General features: G+C 58.2%; 1 protein-coding gene across 3 annotated transcripts in view; it reads left to right on the top strand.

The window, feature by feature from the left end:
- NACC2 (NACC family member 2) overlaps positions 1 to 18252 on the top strand; it is a 62638-nt gene that overhangs the window by 32725 nt on the left and 11661 nt on the right. For 2 of the 3 annotated variants that reach the window (XM_037036456.1, XM_037036457.1), the window contains exon 2: positions 540 to 1482. In XM_037036456.1, coding sequence (XP_036892351.1) covers positions 600 to 1482 — 883 coding nt within the window. In that variant the 5' untranslated portion in view covers positions 540 to 599. The remainder of the gene's footprint in view (positions 1 to 539; positions 1483 to 18252) is intronic. The other variant, XM_037036458.1, reaches the window with a different exon arrangement.

Here is an 18252-nt window from a genome sequence, read left to right as displayed (position 1 = left end):
CTGTATCCCTGCTCTGGGTTTCGGCCCCTCCCTGGGGAGAGGCAATGAGGGGCTTCTCTGCTGCGAACTTTTTCTGGGGAAAAGAGTTGTGCGAGCCAGCCAGTGCCTGCCCTCGCCCCTCCCGGCCGCTTCAGGTTGACGGCCCGTTCCCATCCCCCTGTCCCCACTGCGGTTGGGTGCAGGCCTCTCTTCTGTCATCTGCCGCGATAGGCGTCTCTGGGATAGGCGTCTCTGGCCGGCCTGAGGCTCAGTCTCCCCCGCCTCCTGGGGGTGGTGTGGGGCCTGTTCTGGCCGAGCATGCAGCTCTGGGCTCCTGGCGTCCTGTTTGGCTCTGAGTGTTGGCTCTGCCAGGATTGCCTGTGAGCAAGGTTGCCCAGAGACCTGGGGGCTGTTCTGGCCGGTGGGGTCTGGGGGTGACTGACAGGGATTGTGCTGGGGTGGAGGATGTTTTAGGAGCATGCTCGGGGCCTGGCCCTGCTGGGTGGGCACTGGGCATCCAGGAAGCTGACCGCGGTGCCCCCTTGCCTTCTCTCCCCCAGATGTGCCTGCTCGGGCCACTCCCGCGCTGAGAGTCCGAGGCGCCCTCCAGCCTGCCCGCCATGTCTCAGATGCTGCACATTGAGATCCCCAACTTCGGGAACACCGTGCTCGGCTGCCTCAATGAGCAGCGCCTGCTGGGCCTCTACTGCGATGTGTCCATCGTGGTCAAGGGCCAGGCCTTCAAGGCCCACCGGGCCGTGCTGGCCGCCAGCAGCCTCTACTTCCGTGACCTGTTCAGCGGCAACAGCAAGAGCGCCTTCGAGCTGCCGGGCACCGTGCCGCCCGCCTGCTTCCAGCAGATCCTGTCCTTCTGCTACACGGGCAGGCTGACCATGGCGGCCAGCGAGCAGCTCGTGGTCATGTACACAGCCGGCTTCCTGCAGATCCAGCACATCGTGGAGCGTGGCACTGACCTCATGTTCAAGGTGAGCTCGCCCCACTGCGACTCGCAGACGGCCGTGATGGAGGACGCCAGCTCCGAGCCCCAGAGCCCCTGCGCCCAGCTGCAGCCCGCTGCGCCCGGGCCCCCCTACGTCGTGTCCCCCTCTGTGCCCATCCCGCTGCTGACCCGCGTGAAGCACGAAGCCACGGAGCCGCCGCCAGCCACTGGCCCAGGCCTGGCGCCCAAGCGCCCGCTGGAATCTGGGCCCCGGGATGGCGCAGCGGTGGCGGTGGGTGCTGCCATGGCGGCCGGCGCGGCCCCTCTCAAGCTGCCCCGGGTCTCCTACTACGGGGTGCCCGGCCTGGCCACCCTCATCCCCAGCATCCAGCAGGTGCCCTACTCCCAGGGGGAGCGGACCAGCCCGGGGGCCAGCAGCCTGCCCACCACCGACAGCCCCACCTCCTACCACAATGAGGAGGAGGAGGACGACGAGGCCTACGACACCATGACGGAGGAGCAGTATGGCCAGGTGTACGTCAAGGCCGCCGGCAGCTACGCAGGTAACATGCTGCAGCCACAGAGAGCCTTCGGGCCCTGTATGGGCACCGAGACGCACCCGACCCCTTCCTGGTGGAGCTCACGGGCCTGCTGGGACTTCCGGCAGATGGGGTCTGGGGCACCTCGGGAGGCCGCAGTGCCAGAGGTGTGGGAGGGGGAGCCCCCAACCCAGACTGCCTGAGTTAGGAGGAGCTGAGACCTAAGGCAGGACCTGTCCTGAGTGAGTCCTGCGGGGCCTCTGCTATGGACTTTAAACTTGATCTTGGATGAGAGGAGAGGCCAGGGGAAGGTGTGTGGCTGAGCAAAACCCACTGGAAGCTCTTGTTGCACGGAGGAGAGGGCCCACGGGGTATTGTGCCACCCAAGCCAGTCACTCGTCTGCTCGAGGCCTCGGCGTCCCTGTCTGAGGGGCCTGGCTCCGCAGACACCGCGGCAGGCCCGCCGGCCTCGGCCCCTTTCCGCCCACCCAGTAAGTCCAGAGATTCCCCTGCACCCGTCCTGTTTGCTGCCACCTCCCCGGGCCTAGCACCAAGCGACAGGCCAGAGAGCGCCCACTGAACCAAGCTGCCCGCAGGTTGAGGGGGGGCTCCCTCACTCGGGACCTGCAAGCCTGAGGCACTCGAATCTGAGAGGCCTGGTGCTGCAGACTTCATTTCAGGCCCAGGAGACGGCTCAGGAATTATTGGGGAGAGGGTCCCCCAGTTGGGGCCCCAGATCAGGTGTCCCCCTGCCTTCTGTGTTCCCTGAAAACTGGCTGTGTGCCTGGGCCGGCTGCCTGCCCTGATTTGCACGCGGGGCCCATGTCCAGTGGACTGGATCCGGACGTGTGCCGGCAGGGAGTGACGTCTCCGGCGCTGGGGGCCTGCGGGGCAGCTAGGGACTCTCTGCTCCCTGTCCCCCACCATGTGCTTGCGCCCCAGTGGGGCAGGTGCTGCCACCTCTGCTCTTTCTGCCTCATCTGCTCCTCGCCTTCCTGGCAGGGGCTCCTGCATAAGTCCTGGGAGGCAGGGGCAGAGGGAGCCAGGCGCTTGGGACAGCTGGGTCCCCAGGAGCTGCCAAGGACTGCAAGGCCAGGCCTCAGTTCCTGGTCTGGCCCGCCTGGCTCCCTCTGAGGGGCTCTGGGGGTGGCTTTTCCCTAGAAGGCATTGCTTCAGTGCGGGAACCCCGTAGGGTCTGAGCGGGCTGACCACTGCGACTGGACCTGGCTCTTGCTTTCAGTGGCAGAGGACAGGAGGGCTCTGGTGGGTCCGCTGCTTAGGAAACGTGCCAGCAGTGGCCTGGCCCTGCTGAGGCCCGTGGGGCTCAGGCTTGGTGGGGCCCCCCCGGGGTCTGCTGTGTGCAGGCAGCCACAGGGAGGCGGGGCGGGGCCACGTGGAGCCCCAGCCTGGGCAGCTCCCATGGCTCGCTCCCCTTCCCTCGGAAGGCAGGCTGCACGGGCCCAGGGCAGACCCCCCCCAGTCCCTGAGGACTCCCTGCCCTCGTGCCGCCAGGGGGACGGGGCTTTGTGGGGTGGTCAGGGTGGAATCTGTCAAGGGCCCAGGGCAGGGGGTTGCTCACAGGTGGCCCATGGTGGCTCACATCTCCCGTGGTCCTCTCGGCCCGGTGCGCCCGCCGGCCCGGGTGGCCTTGGGCTGTGGTGTATTCGAGGGGGTGAGAGACACCCATTGAGCGGGGAGCTGGGAGCTGGAGCCACTGCTAGATGAGCCTGGGCGGCGGCGGCCCACCTGCGTCCTAGGGCTTCTGAGAAGCCAATGGGGTGATGGCCATAGAAAGGCCAGTATGGGGGGTGGAGAGGCCGAGCTGCCCACAGTCTGGAGGCACCTTCTCGCCAGCACCCCCACCCTAGAACTCAGGCGAAGGTGTGAGTCCCACCTCACCAGGGACGCAGGGCTGGTCCAAGGCTACATGCCTGCAAGGGCTTGCCCAGGTCTCGGGGGACGGGAGGGAGCCTGCATCTCCCTGGGATGCTGGAGGGAGGATGGTGGTGGGAGGCTGGGAGACCAGAGGGGGGAAGGGGTGGAGCTGGTCCTGCCTCCAGCTGGCCCAGGGTGCTCCAGCCTGGGCTTTCTCCTCAGCGAGACCATAAGTGGGGCAGGGCGGGGGTGTGTAATTTCTTGGTTGAAATCTAGGTTATTGGCAGTGACGTTGCTGGCATCACTGGGCATTGGGCATGCTGGGAAAGGGGGAGGGGCCGTGGGGGCGAGCAGGCAGAGAAGGGCGTGTCCCCAGAGGCCGGCTGCCCCTCGGGTGCTGGCCCCGTATCCCAGGCTCCCTCTGGGCCTTGGGCTGGCCAGGCCTGGGACAACCTCGTACCTGCCTCTGGTGGCCAGGCAGCCTGCTGCCCCCAGCCTGGGGCCCTTGACCGGTTGAGCAGGACTGTCTTTGGGCTGGTGGAATCTAGAACATTCTGAGGACACTCAGAAGTCCCTTCTCCTTTCTGGCCTCAGTTTCCCTTCCTGCCAAGAGCTAGGTTGGCCTGAGTGACCTTCAGGGGGCTTTGACCAGCACCGCTGCAGGAAGCGTAGACGCCATGACCCCTCCTGCACCCTCCCCCTTGTGGGGAGCAGTTGGCGGCGCCTTTGGGCCCAGCCTGTTGTTTTGAAGTCAAGGAATTCAGTATCACAGATAACGCGGCTCGCCTTTGACCCGGGAGCCCAGCCTTGTCTCCGGCCTGGGCCTGGCCAGTGCGTCTGCGCTACCCCCTCACCCCACCCCACATCCCGGGCCGTCGTCGTCTGCCAGTGCAGACGCCACGGTAGTGTGTCCAGTCCCTATCAAAGGACGGTGGGTCATCGCTAATTTGGTGGTGTCAGGCAGGATGCCACCAGGAAGGCCCTGACTGGGGCGGGGCGTGTTGGTGGGGACTCTCCGTTCCATCTCAAAGCATCCCCCTCCTCTGTGGGGCGCAGCTTGGGGCTCAGGGCAGCTGCTGTCCAGCTCCCAGGGACTTGAGAGCTGGTGGGTGTGTGCAGGTCAAGGCATCGGGGCCCCGGGGTGGGGCAGCGTTGGTTCTGCGGTGGGTGGGCACAGAGGGCAGGCACCCCGGTACAGTAAGGTGTCTGTCCCTGTGGTCTCTGAGACCCCTGGGCGTGTCTGTCGCCACAGACTGCAAGTCATGGTGGCTGAGGAGGGTGTGGCCCCTGCACTCACATTGGGGGACCCTGAACAAGTATTTGACCACGGCTGCGTGGCCCGTCTCCTGAGCTGACCCTTAGCCCCTCGAAGGCAAGAGGGGAGGTGAGCTTGACAGGCATGGTGGGATGGGTGTGGTGCCAACCCGGGTCCCCTCCCCTGTTCTGTGCAGGGAGGGCCCCCTTCCTCTGTCCGACGCCCTTCCCCCCAGCGCCCCCCCAGCCCTGAGCCAACATTCCCTCCGTGCCTGGGCTGCAGGCGGGGCAGGTATTTGATCGGAAGGCTGATGGCAGCCCCCGTGGAAGCCTGAGACAAACACGCACTTCCCTCTTTAGACACGAGCGGGGGGTGCTCCTGGTGGCCTTGTGTGGTCTTGCTCCCTCACAGGGGCAGTCAGCTCCCTGGGTCTGCCCACAGTCCCCTGCGAGCCACTCTGCAGGTGGGGGACTCGGGTGTCTGTCACTGAGCTCCAGGTCCAGCTCCATGGGATGGGCCCGGGGACTTGGGTGGTGATAAGCCCTTGGGAACACTTAGCCTCGGCCCAGCCGTCCCGGTGTCCTGACACAAGACACAGTGAGCGCACAGCTGTCCCCGGTCTGCCCCAGGCTCCTGGGCACTGCAGCAGCTGGCAAGGGTGTGTGCAAGTCCTGCCCGGGCCAGGCCCCGTGGGCCACCTCACAGGGCAGCACTGCTGCTGTCCCATCTGATGGCTTCAGCTGAGTCTCCGGGGCAGGGCCTGGCCCGCAGCTGTGGTCCCTCTGGCAGGGCCACCTGCCTGCTGAGCCAGAGGGCTGCCTGGCGTCTGGGGCCACACCGCCCAAGGCTCAGAACTCAGAGGGCTGACACTTGGGGTCCTACGGAGAAGGGATCAGAAGGTTTTGATCTCGAATCACCCACCCCCCACGGCCCCCCACGGCCCCCCACTGCCTCCTGGCCCGGGGCCAGGGTGTCGCCAGGGCTAGAGCCCCCAGCCCAACCCAGGTGAGGCCCTGGAGCCAGGGGCATTTGTCCCTGACCTGGCTTGGGTGGGACCCAAGTTGGGGGGCCAGCAGGATAGGGGCTGTGGTGGGGACCTAACTTCCCTTTAAAACAGCACCCCAGCAGCACTGGTGGGTGAAGGAGGTGCCAGTCCCACTCCAGCCAGTCCCAGGAGGCGCCCCGAGAGCCAGCAGGGGTGGCCTCCCCAGGTCCCCAGTCCTCGGCTGCTGCTGACGAACGCAGGTGCCAGCAGAGCCTCTGCGTAGCGTCATGTTTCAGCCTCACAGGCCCTGACGCCCCGAGAGTTCATACACCTGGTCCCTGGGGCTCAGCCTTAACGAGAGGTGTGTAAACTGCCCAGTGCACCTTGGGGTGAGACACCGTTGGCTCAGTCGGTGGGGGGGTGCTGGTTCCATAGCCCCCTGGGTGCCTGTGTCCCCAGCCCATCCCCACTCCCGCCCAGGCAGCTGGCAGGCATGCAGGTGGCTGGGGGTGGGGGGCTATTGTCACTGTTCCCCAAGTGCCCCATGGTGCCGGGCTGCCATGACCACCCGTGTGCAGGGGACGTGGTCACAGGAGAGGTGCGTGTTTGACTCCTGGTGGCCAAATAGATGGCCAGCTTTTTTTCCTTTTTAACCGTGAAAGAGGCTTGAATTTTATTAAGTGTCTTTTGCTCGTCCGTGCCCCTGGTTCCGTGGGTCTCCTCCTGACCTTCACTCAGGTGGCGAATTGTGTCGGGCCGCTTGGCCGTTGACCCGCGCTTGCCTGCCCAGGCGCACCCTGCTCGGTCACCGTGCGAGGCACGCGGCTCTCCTGTGTCGCTGGGTTCGGTGTGTCGTTAATGTTTTCTGAAGGAGCCCTGCCTCCTGCCCACGAAGGTGGCTTACTGTAGTTTTCTTAGCGTGCCTTCGTCTGGTTTCGGCGTCAGAACAGGGCTGAGCTTTACTTCTCAAAGACGTGGTGTGGGTTTAGTGATCGCCCCCAGGTGTTTGGTGGGACTGACGTGCCGTGAGGCCGCCGGGCCCTCGGCTCTGTAGTTAATCTGGGGAAGTTGTGCGGACCCACTGTATTGCTGTAGGTAATTGAACGAGGGGGCGTGCTCTCTGCTCCAGCCGTGTGATTTGTGTCTTTCCTGGAATTGATCCGTTTCTGATCTACTTCGGTGTCAGCATAGCCATTCCACCCTCCACAGATGCGGCATTTCACAGCCTTGGCTGTTCCCAGCTCTTTCTTTAAACCGCCGGTGACTGAAACTGTGTTTCTCACCGAAGCCTGTGGCGGAGGTTTCCGTTTTTTATCCAGCCTGGCAGTCTGTTTTTATTTGCACTCGTTAGTCCGTTTACACCTGACATAATTTTCGATAGACTGGGGTTCAAGTCCGTGATCTCTCTCTTGGTTTTCTCTTTCCCAGCACGTTTTGGATTGAGTTTCTTCCCGTGCTCCTCCAGCCCCAGGTCGGCTGAATGGTTGCCCCCTGTCACGCCAGCCGAGTTTACGCTCGCCCCCCCGCCGCCGAGGCTATCCCGAGGTGCCGTCTCAGTCCCATCACACTGTGTAACTTAAGACCCCTGGAACACAGGTCTGCATTCCCCACTCTGGTCCTCTGCGCAGTTGTTACGTGTTTTACTGTAAGCCTTATGTTCTTGTTTTTACTTGAAATGACCAGTTATCATTGTGCCATTTTGAGTTGCTTTTAAACTTGAAGTGTAGCAAAATCAACTGCCCCATCTCGGGGTCTCAACACACAGCCATTCGGTCACCCCCCACCCCCAACCCCCACCCCATGTCATTGGTGGCAGAAGGTGTCATCGGCCCCTCGGCAGCCACTTCTTCCCCTCAGGCTACCTCCTGCCCTTCACTGACCTGCTTTCTGTCGCTTGAATGGAGTCACAGAGTATGTGGCCTTTTGAGGCGGAAAGCACTTGAGATCCATTCCCGCTGATGTGAGAATCTGTGGTTTACCCTGTCTGTCACTGAGTAGAATCCCATTGGAGGGCTGAACCACTGCTTATTTGCCAGTTAATGGATATTTGGGTTGGTTCTAGCTCTTTGTACTTACAGATTAAACTGCTGTCAACATCTGTGTGCGGGTTTGGCACAGATTTCCGTTTTCATCCTCCGGATGAATTAACCCGGGAGTGAGATTGCAGGCCATGGGATGAGTGTCTATTTAACCGCATAAGAACCAGCCATGCACAAGAGTTCGGGTTGTCCTGTGTTCCTGCCGACACTTGCTTTTGTCTCTTTATTTTTTAAGCCATTCTCATGGTGGTTCTGACTTCCTGTCATGCCTGACAACGAGCATCTTCCGTGTGTTTGTTGCTGTCATGCACCTGCTCTGGTCAGTGGCCTCTGCCAGTCTTTGGCCTTTTTTAGTGGGTGGTTTGAGTATCGATTATCGTCGAGTATCACGAGTTCTTTATGTATTCCAGACCATGCGATTCGGAAACATTGCCTCCCAGACTGGAGTTGTCTTTATTCTGTTAATGGTGTCTCTTATAGGCATTTAAAAACTTCAATGACGTTAAGTGATCAGTTATTTCTCTTGTATGTCAGGCTTTGGGGTCGTGTTTCGGGCTCCACTGGATGAGGTAACGGGTTTCCCGGTTCTGTTCTGGAGGTTTTATAGCTGAGGTCACACTTGGTCTGCGGCTCATTCTGAATTAGTTTCTGTGTAAGTTATGAAGTGTGGGTAAGGGATCTATTTTTTTTTCAAGATTTTATTTATTGTTCTACAGAGAAAGGAAGAGAGGGAGAGAAACGGCAGTGTGTGTTGCCTCTCACGCCAGGAATGGGGCTGGGGCACCCGCAACCCAGACATGTGCCCTGACTGGGAATTGAACTGGCGACTCTTTGGTTCGCAGGCCGGCACTCAGTCCACTGAACTATATACCAGCCAGGGCAAGGTTCTATTTTTTTTGTGATGTGGCTCTCCGATTTTCTTTTGAAGACATTAAAAATGTGGAAAAAGTCCTGGCCAATGTAGCTCAGTGGATTTAGCGCGGGCCTGCGAACCAGACGATCACGGTTCGATTCCCAGTCAGGGCACATGCCTGTGTTACAGGCCCAGTCCCCAGCAGGGGACCCACGAGAGGCAACCATACATTGATATTTCTCTCCCTCTCTCCTTCCCTTCCCCTCTAAAGATAAATAAATAAAATCTTTAAAAATGTGGAAAACATACTTTTCTGTTACACCCCTCTACGTGCCTGTTCTGATACTTGGTGTAGATGGGAGTTTGCGTCTGTCACGTCACATTCTTTCAGCCCAGAGATGTCCCCTGGTGAATTTAACTGTCCAGTAGGGAACTCCGAAAGCCTGTAGGGAAGGTTGTCGTGTCTCCTTTAGAAACGACCTGCCCGGTGGGCGCACGGTGAGATGAACCCGTTTTCCTCGCGCGGTTGCCGCCTCCACTTCTGAGCGGCGCCTCTGCTGGATGTGGAATCCGGCCCGACGGTCACTGTTCTTTCAGTGCTTGTCATTCTCTTGTCTTCTGGGGTGGATTTTGTTCCCGCGGGACATTGTGGTCATTCTTCTCTGTCCCTCTGTGTATGTGTGTCTTTCCAGACTGTTCTAACCCCAGTTGCCAGGTGACTCTGTGTGCTTTCTCTTGTGTTTGCTCTGCTTCGGGTGCAGGGGGCCCTTTCGGACCCGAGCGCTCACGCTGTCCTTAGATCTCGGGCATCTTTGAGCCCCCACTCCAAGCTCCAGTGGAACCTGTTTCTGTCCCTGAGGCCCCTGAGGCTGTCCCCTTACCGCTGTGCAGCCTGGCTCCCGTCCGGGCTTTCGGTTGAATGGCTCCCGTTGCCCTTCCTTCGTGTTCGCCGATTTTTCCCCCTGCCATTCCATTTCGTTCTTATTTATCCTTTCCGTTTCTTGCTGTCGAGGTCCCACCTTCAGATTTTTTAAAACATTTCTGGTCGCGTCCTTTGGCCGGATGGAAGCCTCTGCCTGCTGGTGCCGGTCTCTCGGTCGCTTCTGGGGCTGCTTCTGAGTGGCCTCCCTCCTCCCCAGCCCTCTGTGGGCCCTCGCCTGGCTGCCTGCTCTCCGCTGGACTCGGCACGGGGTGGCCGTCAGGTTGTCGGGCACCCGCAGCCCACACTGCCCAAGCTGGCATCATGGTGGCATCACCTTGAGTGTCCTTAACGAGTGATGGCGTTGAGTGCCTCCTCACGGTCGTAGCCTTGGGACAGCTCCTTACGAAGCGGCTGTTCAGTCTGTTCCACTTTTCCTAGTGACATGTCTGTCTTAACAACTTTTCTTTCTCTTTTAAAAAAATATCCTATTTATTTATTTTTAGAGAGAGGGGAAGGGAGGGAGAAAGAGAGGGAGAAAAACATCAGTGTGCAAGAGACACATTGATTGGTTCCTCTCTCACACCCCCAGCCAGGGAGCTGGCCCACAACCCAGCCATGTGCCTGACCGGGGATCGAACCTGTGACATCCCAGTTCACAGGCCAGGGCTCAGTCCACGGAGCCACACCAGCCGGGGCTTTTCTCACAGCTTTTCGTGAGTTCTCCGCACTCTGCTTAGGCTTCTTGTCAGATACCTGTCATAAGTGTCTTCCCCCACTCTGCAGCCTCGCTTTCTTAATGTAACTCTGATGTAGTCAAGTTTATTGATTTTTTTCCTCTTTGTCTGTAGTGATTTTTACATTTTGTTTAAAGAAATCTTTCTTCGCCTCAAGGTCACGGTGGTGTTTCTCTATCTATTTTTTAAATTGAATTTATTGGGGTGACACCTCCTCTACGTATTCTTTTTAAAAAAATACTTGAGCCCCTGGCTGGTGTGGCTCAGTGGATTGAGCAGCGCCGGTTCGATTCCCGGTCAGGGCACATGCCTGGGTTGTTGGCCAGGTCCCCAGTTGGGGGCATGCGAGGGGCAGCCACACATGGATGTTCCTCTCCCACTTTTTCCCTCCCTTCCCCTCTCTCTCAAAATAAAGAAATAAAATCTTTTTAAGAAGTTTATTTTTTAAATTATATTTAAAAACCACTTGGATTTGTAATCATTTGAAGTTTATGGAAAAACTTCGCGGTAAGTGCAGAGAATCCCGGGCGCTGCCCACTCCAAGCCGTTCGAGAGCAGGCAGCGTGCCCCCGTGCCCCCGAGTGTGGAGTGTTTCTTACGACAAGGACACTGTCTTGCACGACCCAGCGCAGTGTCCCTTGCCCAGGACGTTCGGGTCCAGCTCGGTGCCGTGCCGCGCCTCATAGCGGCGCGTGCTTCGGACCCAGGGTTGCGTTCAGGGCCCCCTTTGCACTTGGGGTTGCAGCCTCCCAGCCTCCATCCTGCGTGACAACGTCCTCTCTGCAGAGCACGGTCCAGTTACTTTGTAGAATGTCCCTCTGTGTGGCCCGTCCGCTTCTGTCTCTGTCTCGTGATCGGATACAGGTGGTGCCTTTCAGCCGGGAGCCCACAGGCGCGAGGCTGTGGGCTTCTCAGCGTGTTGTGCCGGGAGGCACACGACACCCGCTTGGCTCCGTGTTGGCGATGCTGCCTTTGATGCTTCGGGGCGGGTGACCTCTCGGCCAGGTCGGGTTACTGTTTTCCCTTCTGAGAAGAGGCTGCATCACCCCCTCCCGGGCTGGGTAGTGCTGATCCACGGCCCCTCTGCGTTGATCAGTCGGCGGTCTTTTTCTTCATCCTGACCCGAGGATGCATTTTTATGGGTTTAAGTCTGTTTATTGTTTTAAAGGTTACATTTATTTATTTTCAGAGACGGGGAAGGGAAGGAGAGAGGGAGAAAAAGAAACATCCGTGTGTGGTTGCCTCTCTAGCACCCCCCACTGGGGACCCCACCCACGACCCAGGCCTGTGCCCTGAGAATCAAGCAGGTGACCCTTTGGTTCATGGGCCCACACTCAATCCACTGAGCTGCACCAGCCAGGGCCTGATTTTATTTTATATTTTAATTTTAATTTAATTTTATTGTTAAATGGAAGGGTTTTTAATGTTTTATTTATGATTGGGGGGGGACGTTCATTTGTTGTCCCCCTCATTGATGCATTCTCTGTTGCTTCTCATACATGCCCCGACCGGGGATCGAACCCACAATCTTGGCGCACGAGGATGCCGCTCTAACCAAATGAGCTACCCAGCCAGGCCCACTTTATTTTATTTTTGATTCCAGAGAGAGAGGAAGGGGTGTGAGACGAGAGAGAGAAACATCAACATAAGAGAAACATCAGTTGGTTGCCTCATGTACGCACCCCAACCAGGGACTGAACCCACAACCCGGGCATGTGCCCTGACCGGGAATCGAACCCATGACTTTTTGGTTTACAGGCTGACGCTCCAACCAACTGAGCCACCTGGAGAGCTATTAGCTGGCAGTCCTGTGTGGGGGGCAGCGCTTCCCCACATCCCTTCCTTCTGTAGCTCTGTTATTCACGTAGCATCAGCGTAGAGGCTCCTGTTCTGACGGGTGTTTCCCGCTCAGCGACGGGGTCCAGGCTCGCGCGTTCTGTCCCCGGCCCTGCTCCCTTCAGCTGCTTTTCCTTCTAGTGGGGGTGGGGCTTGGAAGCCAGGATCACCGCACGGCATTTGCTTCTTGCTGCTGTGTGTCATTGTTCAGCAGTCAGAGCTAAGGATTTGTATGTTCAGTGATTCTGAGTTCACGCCCTGACTGGCGTGGCCTAGTGGGCTGGACATCCTCCCGCAAAGCGGGAGGTCGCCGGTTCGATTCCTGGTCAGTGCACGTGCCTGGGTTGCAGGTTCAGTCCCCTGTTGGGCACGCGGGAGAGGCCGCTGATCCCTGTGTCTCTCCCTCTCTTTCCCCCTCCCTTCCCCTCTCTCTGAAAGTAAATAAATACAGTCCTTAAAAATAATACCAATCACACGTTCATACTGAGACCAAGCGTCTAACGCAACAGCCCTGGGTGCCTCCTTGCCCGCCCCCCCCTTCCCTCTGCTTTTCTCCTGACGGTGGGGATGCTGGCTCCCAGTTTTCTTATCGCCGCTTGGTCATCTGGAATCGACTTTTTTGATGTGTGAGGTGTGGGGCTCTAGGTTGCTTCTCCCATCGACTTGCCGGTCGATCCGCCCGTGTGGACTCCTCTCCTTCCACGCTGCTCTGCAGCGTCCCCTCTGTGTGGCCCAGGGGCCTGTGATGTGCGTGACTTCCACCAGAACTCTGCTCTGCAGGGCGGTCTCTGCTCACGGGCCAGGGCACAGTGTCCTGTGAATGCATGGTGGGTGTCCCTCAGGGTTCTTCTGTCCTTTACGGTTGTCCAGCCTCGGCCACCATCTGCATTGCCGTGCACGTGCCTTTCGGAGCTGACTTGTCTGATGCCATGCAGCCCTGCCGAGATCGCGCCGCTGCGCGCGTGGGCCTGGGCAGGGCTGGCATCTCAGTGAGAGTGGGCGTGTTCCTCCCTCCTCCCTTTGTTTAGGTCTTTCTCAGCTTTTCTCAGGAATATTTCGTGGTTCTCTGCCTATCTTCTGTTACGTTTATTGCTAGAAATTCATCTCTTCTTTTGATCTGCGTGGTGTTTACATTTCTTTTTTCATTAGATGATTAAAAAACAGATTCGATTATATAAAAGAAAAACCTGGCCACTAGATAAACTGCCTTATTCTTTGTAATAGCTTACCTGCATGTTCTTGAGGACTTTCTCTGTGGACGGTCTTGTCATCTGGTGGACTGGCGATTTTTATTTATTTCTGTTGTGAACTTCCTTCCTTTTTTAAAAAAAAATTTTATTTATTTATCTTTAGAGAGGGAGGGAAGGAGAGAAGGAGAGAAATATCAGTGTGTGGTTGCCTCTCGTGAGTCCCCTGCCGGGAACCGGCCCGCAACCCAGGCATGTGCCCTGACTGGGAATCGAACCGCGATCGTGTGGTTTGCAGGCCCGCGCTCCATCCACTGAGCCACACCAGCCAGGGCCAACTTCCTTCCTTTCTTGGTTGACAGTGCGAACCAGGGCCCGCCCACTGTTCACCTGTCCAGACCGGGGAGAGGTGTTCTCTGTTCCATCTTCAAGTGGGGCGTTCGCTCTGGGCTTCTTTTGTGATACAACTTGATCGCATTAAGAAAGCCCCCTTTTTCCCTAGATTAAGAGTTTTTTCCATATCTATGTAAGTGTTGAATTTTGGCAAAAACCTTTTTTCTAAGTATCGAAATGAATGATCGTATGGTTTTTTCTTTTCTACCGCTTTTTTTTAAGTCCTCACCCGTGGATAGACACGTACTGATTTCTAGAGAAAAAGGAAGGGTGAGCGAGGGAGGGAGAGAAATGTAGATTGGTCGCCTCCGGCACACGCCCTGAGGGGGATCGAACCTATAGCCTTTGGGAGCAAAAGAGGACACTCCAAGCAATGGAGCCACCAGGCCAGGGCCCTTTTCTGTTCTTAATGCTCCGAGTGACACTGATTGTTTTTCCAATCAAAACAAAACCAAACCCCTTGCGTCTCTGGTGTAGGGTTCAGCCAAGATGCGTGCTGTTTCCTTTTCAAGAGACCTCTGGACTCAGCGTCCTCCTTGTCTGTGTCTTCTTGCCCGTTTTCGGTGCCCGTCCTGAGGTGTGTAGCCCTGTGGGAGGGGCCTCAGACAGAAAAGGCACGGGGACGGCCCAGGGTCCAGCAGCAGCACAGCAGCCAGACCCCGGTCGCCCCGAGCTCCAGCCCCAGTACCGGAAACACACGCAGGTGCCTGGGGACACCCAGACCTGCGTCAGAGGGTGCAGGAGCTCAGACCAGGGCCCAGGGTGGCCGTGGGAACCAAGTGTGGTAGATCGGTGCACGGAGGGGGCAGCCATTGGCTCACAGGGCCCTTGGGGTTTGTGCCTCTCTTGCCACCGTGTCAGCAGCGGTGGGCGCCGTCTGGTTTCCCTGTGAGGACATGTCTCACAGTTGCTGTCTGGGCTTTCTGGCCTCGTCAAGCGAAGGGACAGTTATTTCACTTTCTCTGTGAAGGGTCTAGAGGAGCCCCTTGGCCAAGCGGCTCAGTCGATCGGAAGGTTGTCCTGTGCACCTGAAGGTTGCGGGTTCAGTCCCCTGGTCAGGACACGTATGGGAGGCGACCAGTCCACGCTTCTCTCTCACGTCGGTGTTTTCTCTCTTTCTTTGTCTCCCTTCTACTCTCTGTGAAATCAGTAAAAAACGTTTTAAAAATAAAAGGAAATAACAGAAACAAGCATAAAGGACACATAGACAAAAACTAACAGGGGTGAGGAGCCCTGGGGGGGTGGGCTGGGATGGGAGTAAAAGACAGAAAACTGTACTTGAACAACAATTAAATAAAAACATTAAAAAATAAAAATATGCAAGGAAATAAAGGGTCTGGATGAGTTTGTGCAAGTTCGTGCCGTTTCTTAGATTCCTGGAGTCAGCCCAGGGGAGTCTGGGCCCGCCCTTCCCAGCAGGCGCAGACCCCGCCTCCTCCTGGGGTCGGTTTTGGTGCATGGTGGTACCGCTGAAGTGTCAGCATCATCTTGTTTCCGATTTGTTGGCCTGAACTTCTTCCCGACACCCTTGAGAGATCTGGGTGCTGACCCTGGAGGGAGCAGGCCACTGAAAAGTGGGTTCTTTCTGTCCCCTGGCCTGATACGGGCAGCCCACAAGCTCAGCATGTTTGTATTTGTAAAGAACCAGTTAAAAAAAAAATAAAAAAAAAACAGCCCTTGCAGGTGTGGCTCAGTGGATTGAGCACCAGCCTGCAAGCCAAGGGTCGCAGCTTCTATTCCCAGTCAGGGCACACACCTGGGTTGTGGGCCAGGTGCCCAGTAGGGGGCATGCGAGAGGCAACCACACATTGATGTTTCTCTCCCTCTCTTTCTCTCTTTCCCTTCCCCTCTCTCTAAAAATAAATAAATATTTAAAAAATATTTCTCTCCTAAAAAGGGGGCAAAACCAGACGAGGACACGCAACAGAAGCTGACGCGGCTGGAGCAGCCCAGCAGCCGGGCCTGTGGGCCTCGTGGCGGAAGTGCTGACCCTGGTCAGACCCTGTCGTGTTCTCAGCATCAGGAGCTTGTGCCCTTTCCCCTTTTTTCTTCACTGAGATTTTCCATCGTCGTTGTCTTTTCACAGAACCAACTCATGGGTTGTTTTTCTTTCTTTCTTTAATCTTCACCTTAAGACATGTTTATTGATTTTCTTTTTTTTAGGAGATAGAGGGGAAGGGGGAGAGGGAGAGGGAACCATTAATGTGAGGAACATCCATCGGTGGTCTCCTGTTGCGCCCTGTTTGCGCCCTGGCTGGGGATCGAACCCCCCGACCTTCCGGTGTACAGGATGCTGCTCCAACCCAGCGAGCCACTGGACCAGACCTGTTTTTCTCTGTATGTGTTTAGTTTTACTTTACCTCTTCCTTTGAGTTTAACATGCTCTTCTTTTCCTAGGTTTTGAGGCCTTTAGACCCTAGATTTCTCGACCGTTCACAGCATTTGCATGTGGGGCAGTCCACTTCCCCAGCAGCCCAGACCATCCTGTCCGCGCGAGTCCATGTGTCTGCTCTCGTTTTCGGTCAGCTCACAGGACTTGTATTGTGCACGGTCTGTTGGTTTGGACCACTGGGTTACGTGCTGGTGTGTTGCTTCATTTCCAGATGCATTTCGGGTTTTCCAGTCACCTTTTTGCCATGGTTTCTGAGTTCAATCCCCTGTGGTCTTCCCTGAGCGGACTCAGGCACGGCGTCTGCCTGGCCTCATAAACGCACCCCAGGGGGTGTGCCGTCGTCCTGTGTCGGAGTGTGCCTGCCCTCTGTAGCCTGCCGCTTGTCCTAGGTTCCCACTGGGTGTGTGGTCATTGCAGGCTGTTCTGTGTTCCTAAGGGGTCGGTCCCCAGGTCACCACCATGAGACACCTGTGGTGACACCAGACAGCTACGTGCTGCGAAGTCTCAGGGCTCTCCCCCGGCATGACTCCCTCCCAGCTTTCTCTGTCCCTTGCTTAAGGCTGGTTCTCGTGGTTTTGTTTCAGTCCCGCCTTCACCGGCCCTCGTCTTTCGGTGGCGTGTGCGGTCCGGTCCGTTTCGTCTCTGGTGTTCTGGGTTCCCCCGCCCNTTTGGGCTCCCCCCCCCCCCCCCCCCCCCGCCCCACAGATGGCTCCTGTTTGTCTCTGCTCCTGTCGCTCCTCCGTTTTGTCCCAGCTCTTTCCCTGCCTGTCACCAGTTTGGGGGGTGCTCAGACGGCTGGGGATCTGGCGTGCACCCCAGCTTACACCGTCCTTACGTGGGAGCCCCGGGCCGCGTCTCTGTGATGCAGCCGCCTCCTCCCCGTCCTGCAGTCGCCGCTCTCCTTGTCCACTCTCCCTGTCCCCACTGTCCCCATCTGCTGTCCTTGTGCATGTTTGGCTCTACCAGCCCATCCGTTGCTCTTTTAAATGCTGGTGTCAATTTCTCCGCACGTCGGTCCCCCTCGCGCTCTGCACCCCTCCCGCGTGCCCTCCTCTCTGACCTTTGTCACCAGCTTTGTGTCTGGCCAGTTCTGCATCCCCGGTCACCACTCACTCCCCTCTCCACCTGGGGCTGCCATCCCCACACTCCAGGGACTTTTATTCTGTTTTCTGATTTTCCACTTCTTGTCTCTATTGAGTCACTTTCCTGCTCACGAATCTTCCCACCGCCCTGTTGGACCCCACTTCCAGGACTTCCGTGGCGTGTGGTGGCATTCTCCCTCTCGCACAAACCGGGGGCAGTTGTGGGGCGGTCACCGGGCCCGGCTGGTGTCTTCTGTACGTTGGTGGCTGCCATTTGGTCCTGGGAACCTGCGTTGGGTGCTGGACTTCCTGTGGGAGCATTGGGAGCTACAGGCAGCCTCCTGGGCAGCCCTGCCCCTGGGCACAGCCCTTTCCGGGGCTCAGCTGGGGTTCTCCAGCGCACCTCTCCCTGGGCAGGCCCCAAACCTAGGGTTCATCTGTCTGGTTCTAGACGTGATTGTGTTTCGTTTCTTGGTGTCTCTTTCTGAAGCTCCTGCCTGTGCTGCTTTGAGGTTGACGAATGTGTCCAAGCAAAGTTGGGAAGTTGCGCCTGAGGCCAGTTCCTGGGGCCACAGCCGCCCCCACAGTGGGCGGCACCAGGGCCTCATGAGCTGAGTGCGTCCGTTGTGCACGGCCGGCGGAATGTTAGAGCCATGTGGCGAGAAGTTGTCCTCCTGGGCGTCCCCCTTGGGGGCCCCGCAGGGCACCTGTGTCCTGGGCTGGGACCCACAGAAGGAGGGGGAACTAGAAGGGGTGGCCAGCCTGGCACAAAGAGCAGGTCACCAGGGGCGGGTTGGGAGACCTGTGAGGGGACTGGCGGGGTCCCCCGGGGCCAGACTAGGGAGCAGGAACATGCACAGTGGAACTCACTGGGTTGGGCGGAAGCCAGAGCAGTGGGCTAGGCACTGGCAGCACCAGCTGGGATGGGGACAGGCTGAGCTGGATGGGGCCACGCCTCGGGGTGCAGTTCCAAGTGCCCTGCGCAGTCTCAGAGGGGCAGTCAGCCGGGCCCTGTGTCCCACGCTGTGGGACGGCCTGGCCTCGGGCCCTCTGGGTGCTGTCCAGGATCTGACCCTCCCTCCGTCGCCCCCAGCAGCTGCGCCTGTACCTTCCCGAGCCCAGGGCCCCCAGACCTGCCGTATCCTGTTCTGCCTCAGCGCCTAGGGCGACCGGTGTTTGCCCCAAGTCCTCGCGTTCCATCCCACCTTCGTTCTCCTTTCTGCCGGGCGTCCCCTGCCAGA

Source organism: Sturnira hondurensis, unplaced genomic scaffold, assembly GCF_014824575.4.
Source record: "Sturnira hondurensis isolate 20B ecotype Veracruz unplaced genomic scaffold, ASM1482457v3 Scaffold0022908, whole genome shotgun sequence".
Taxonomy (NCBI): domain Eukaryota; kingdom Metazoa; phylum Chordata; class Mammalia; order Chiroptera; family Phyllostomidae; genus Sturnira; species Sturnira hondurensis.
Note: the sequence above shows the minus strand (reverse complement) of the source record. Positions and strands in the feature narration are given on the sequence as shown.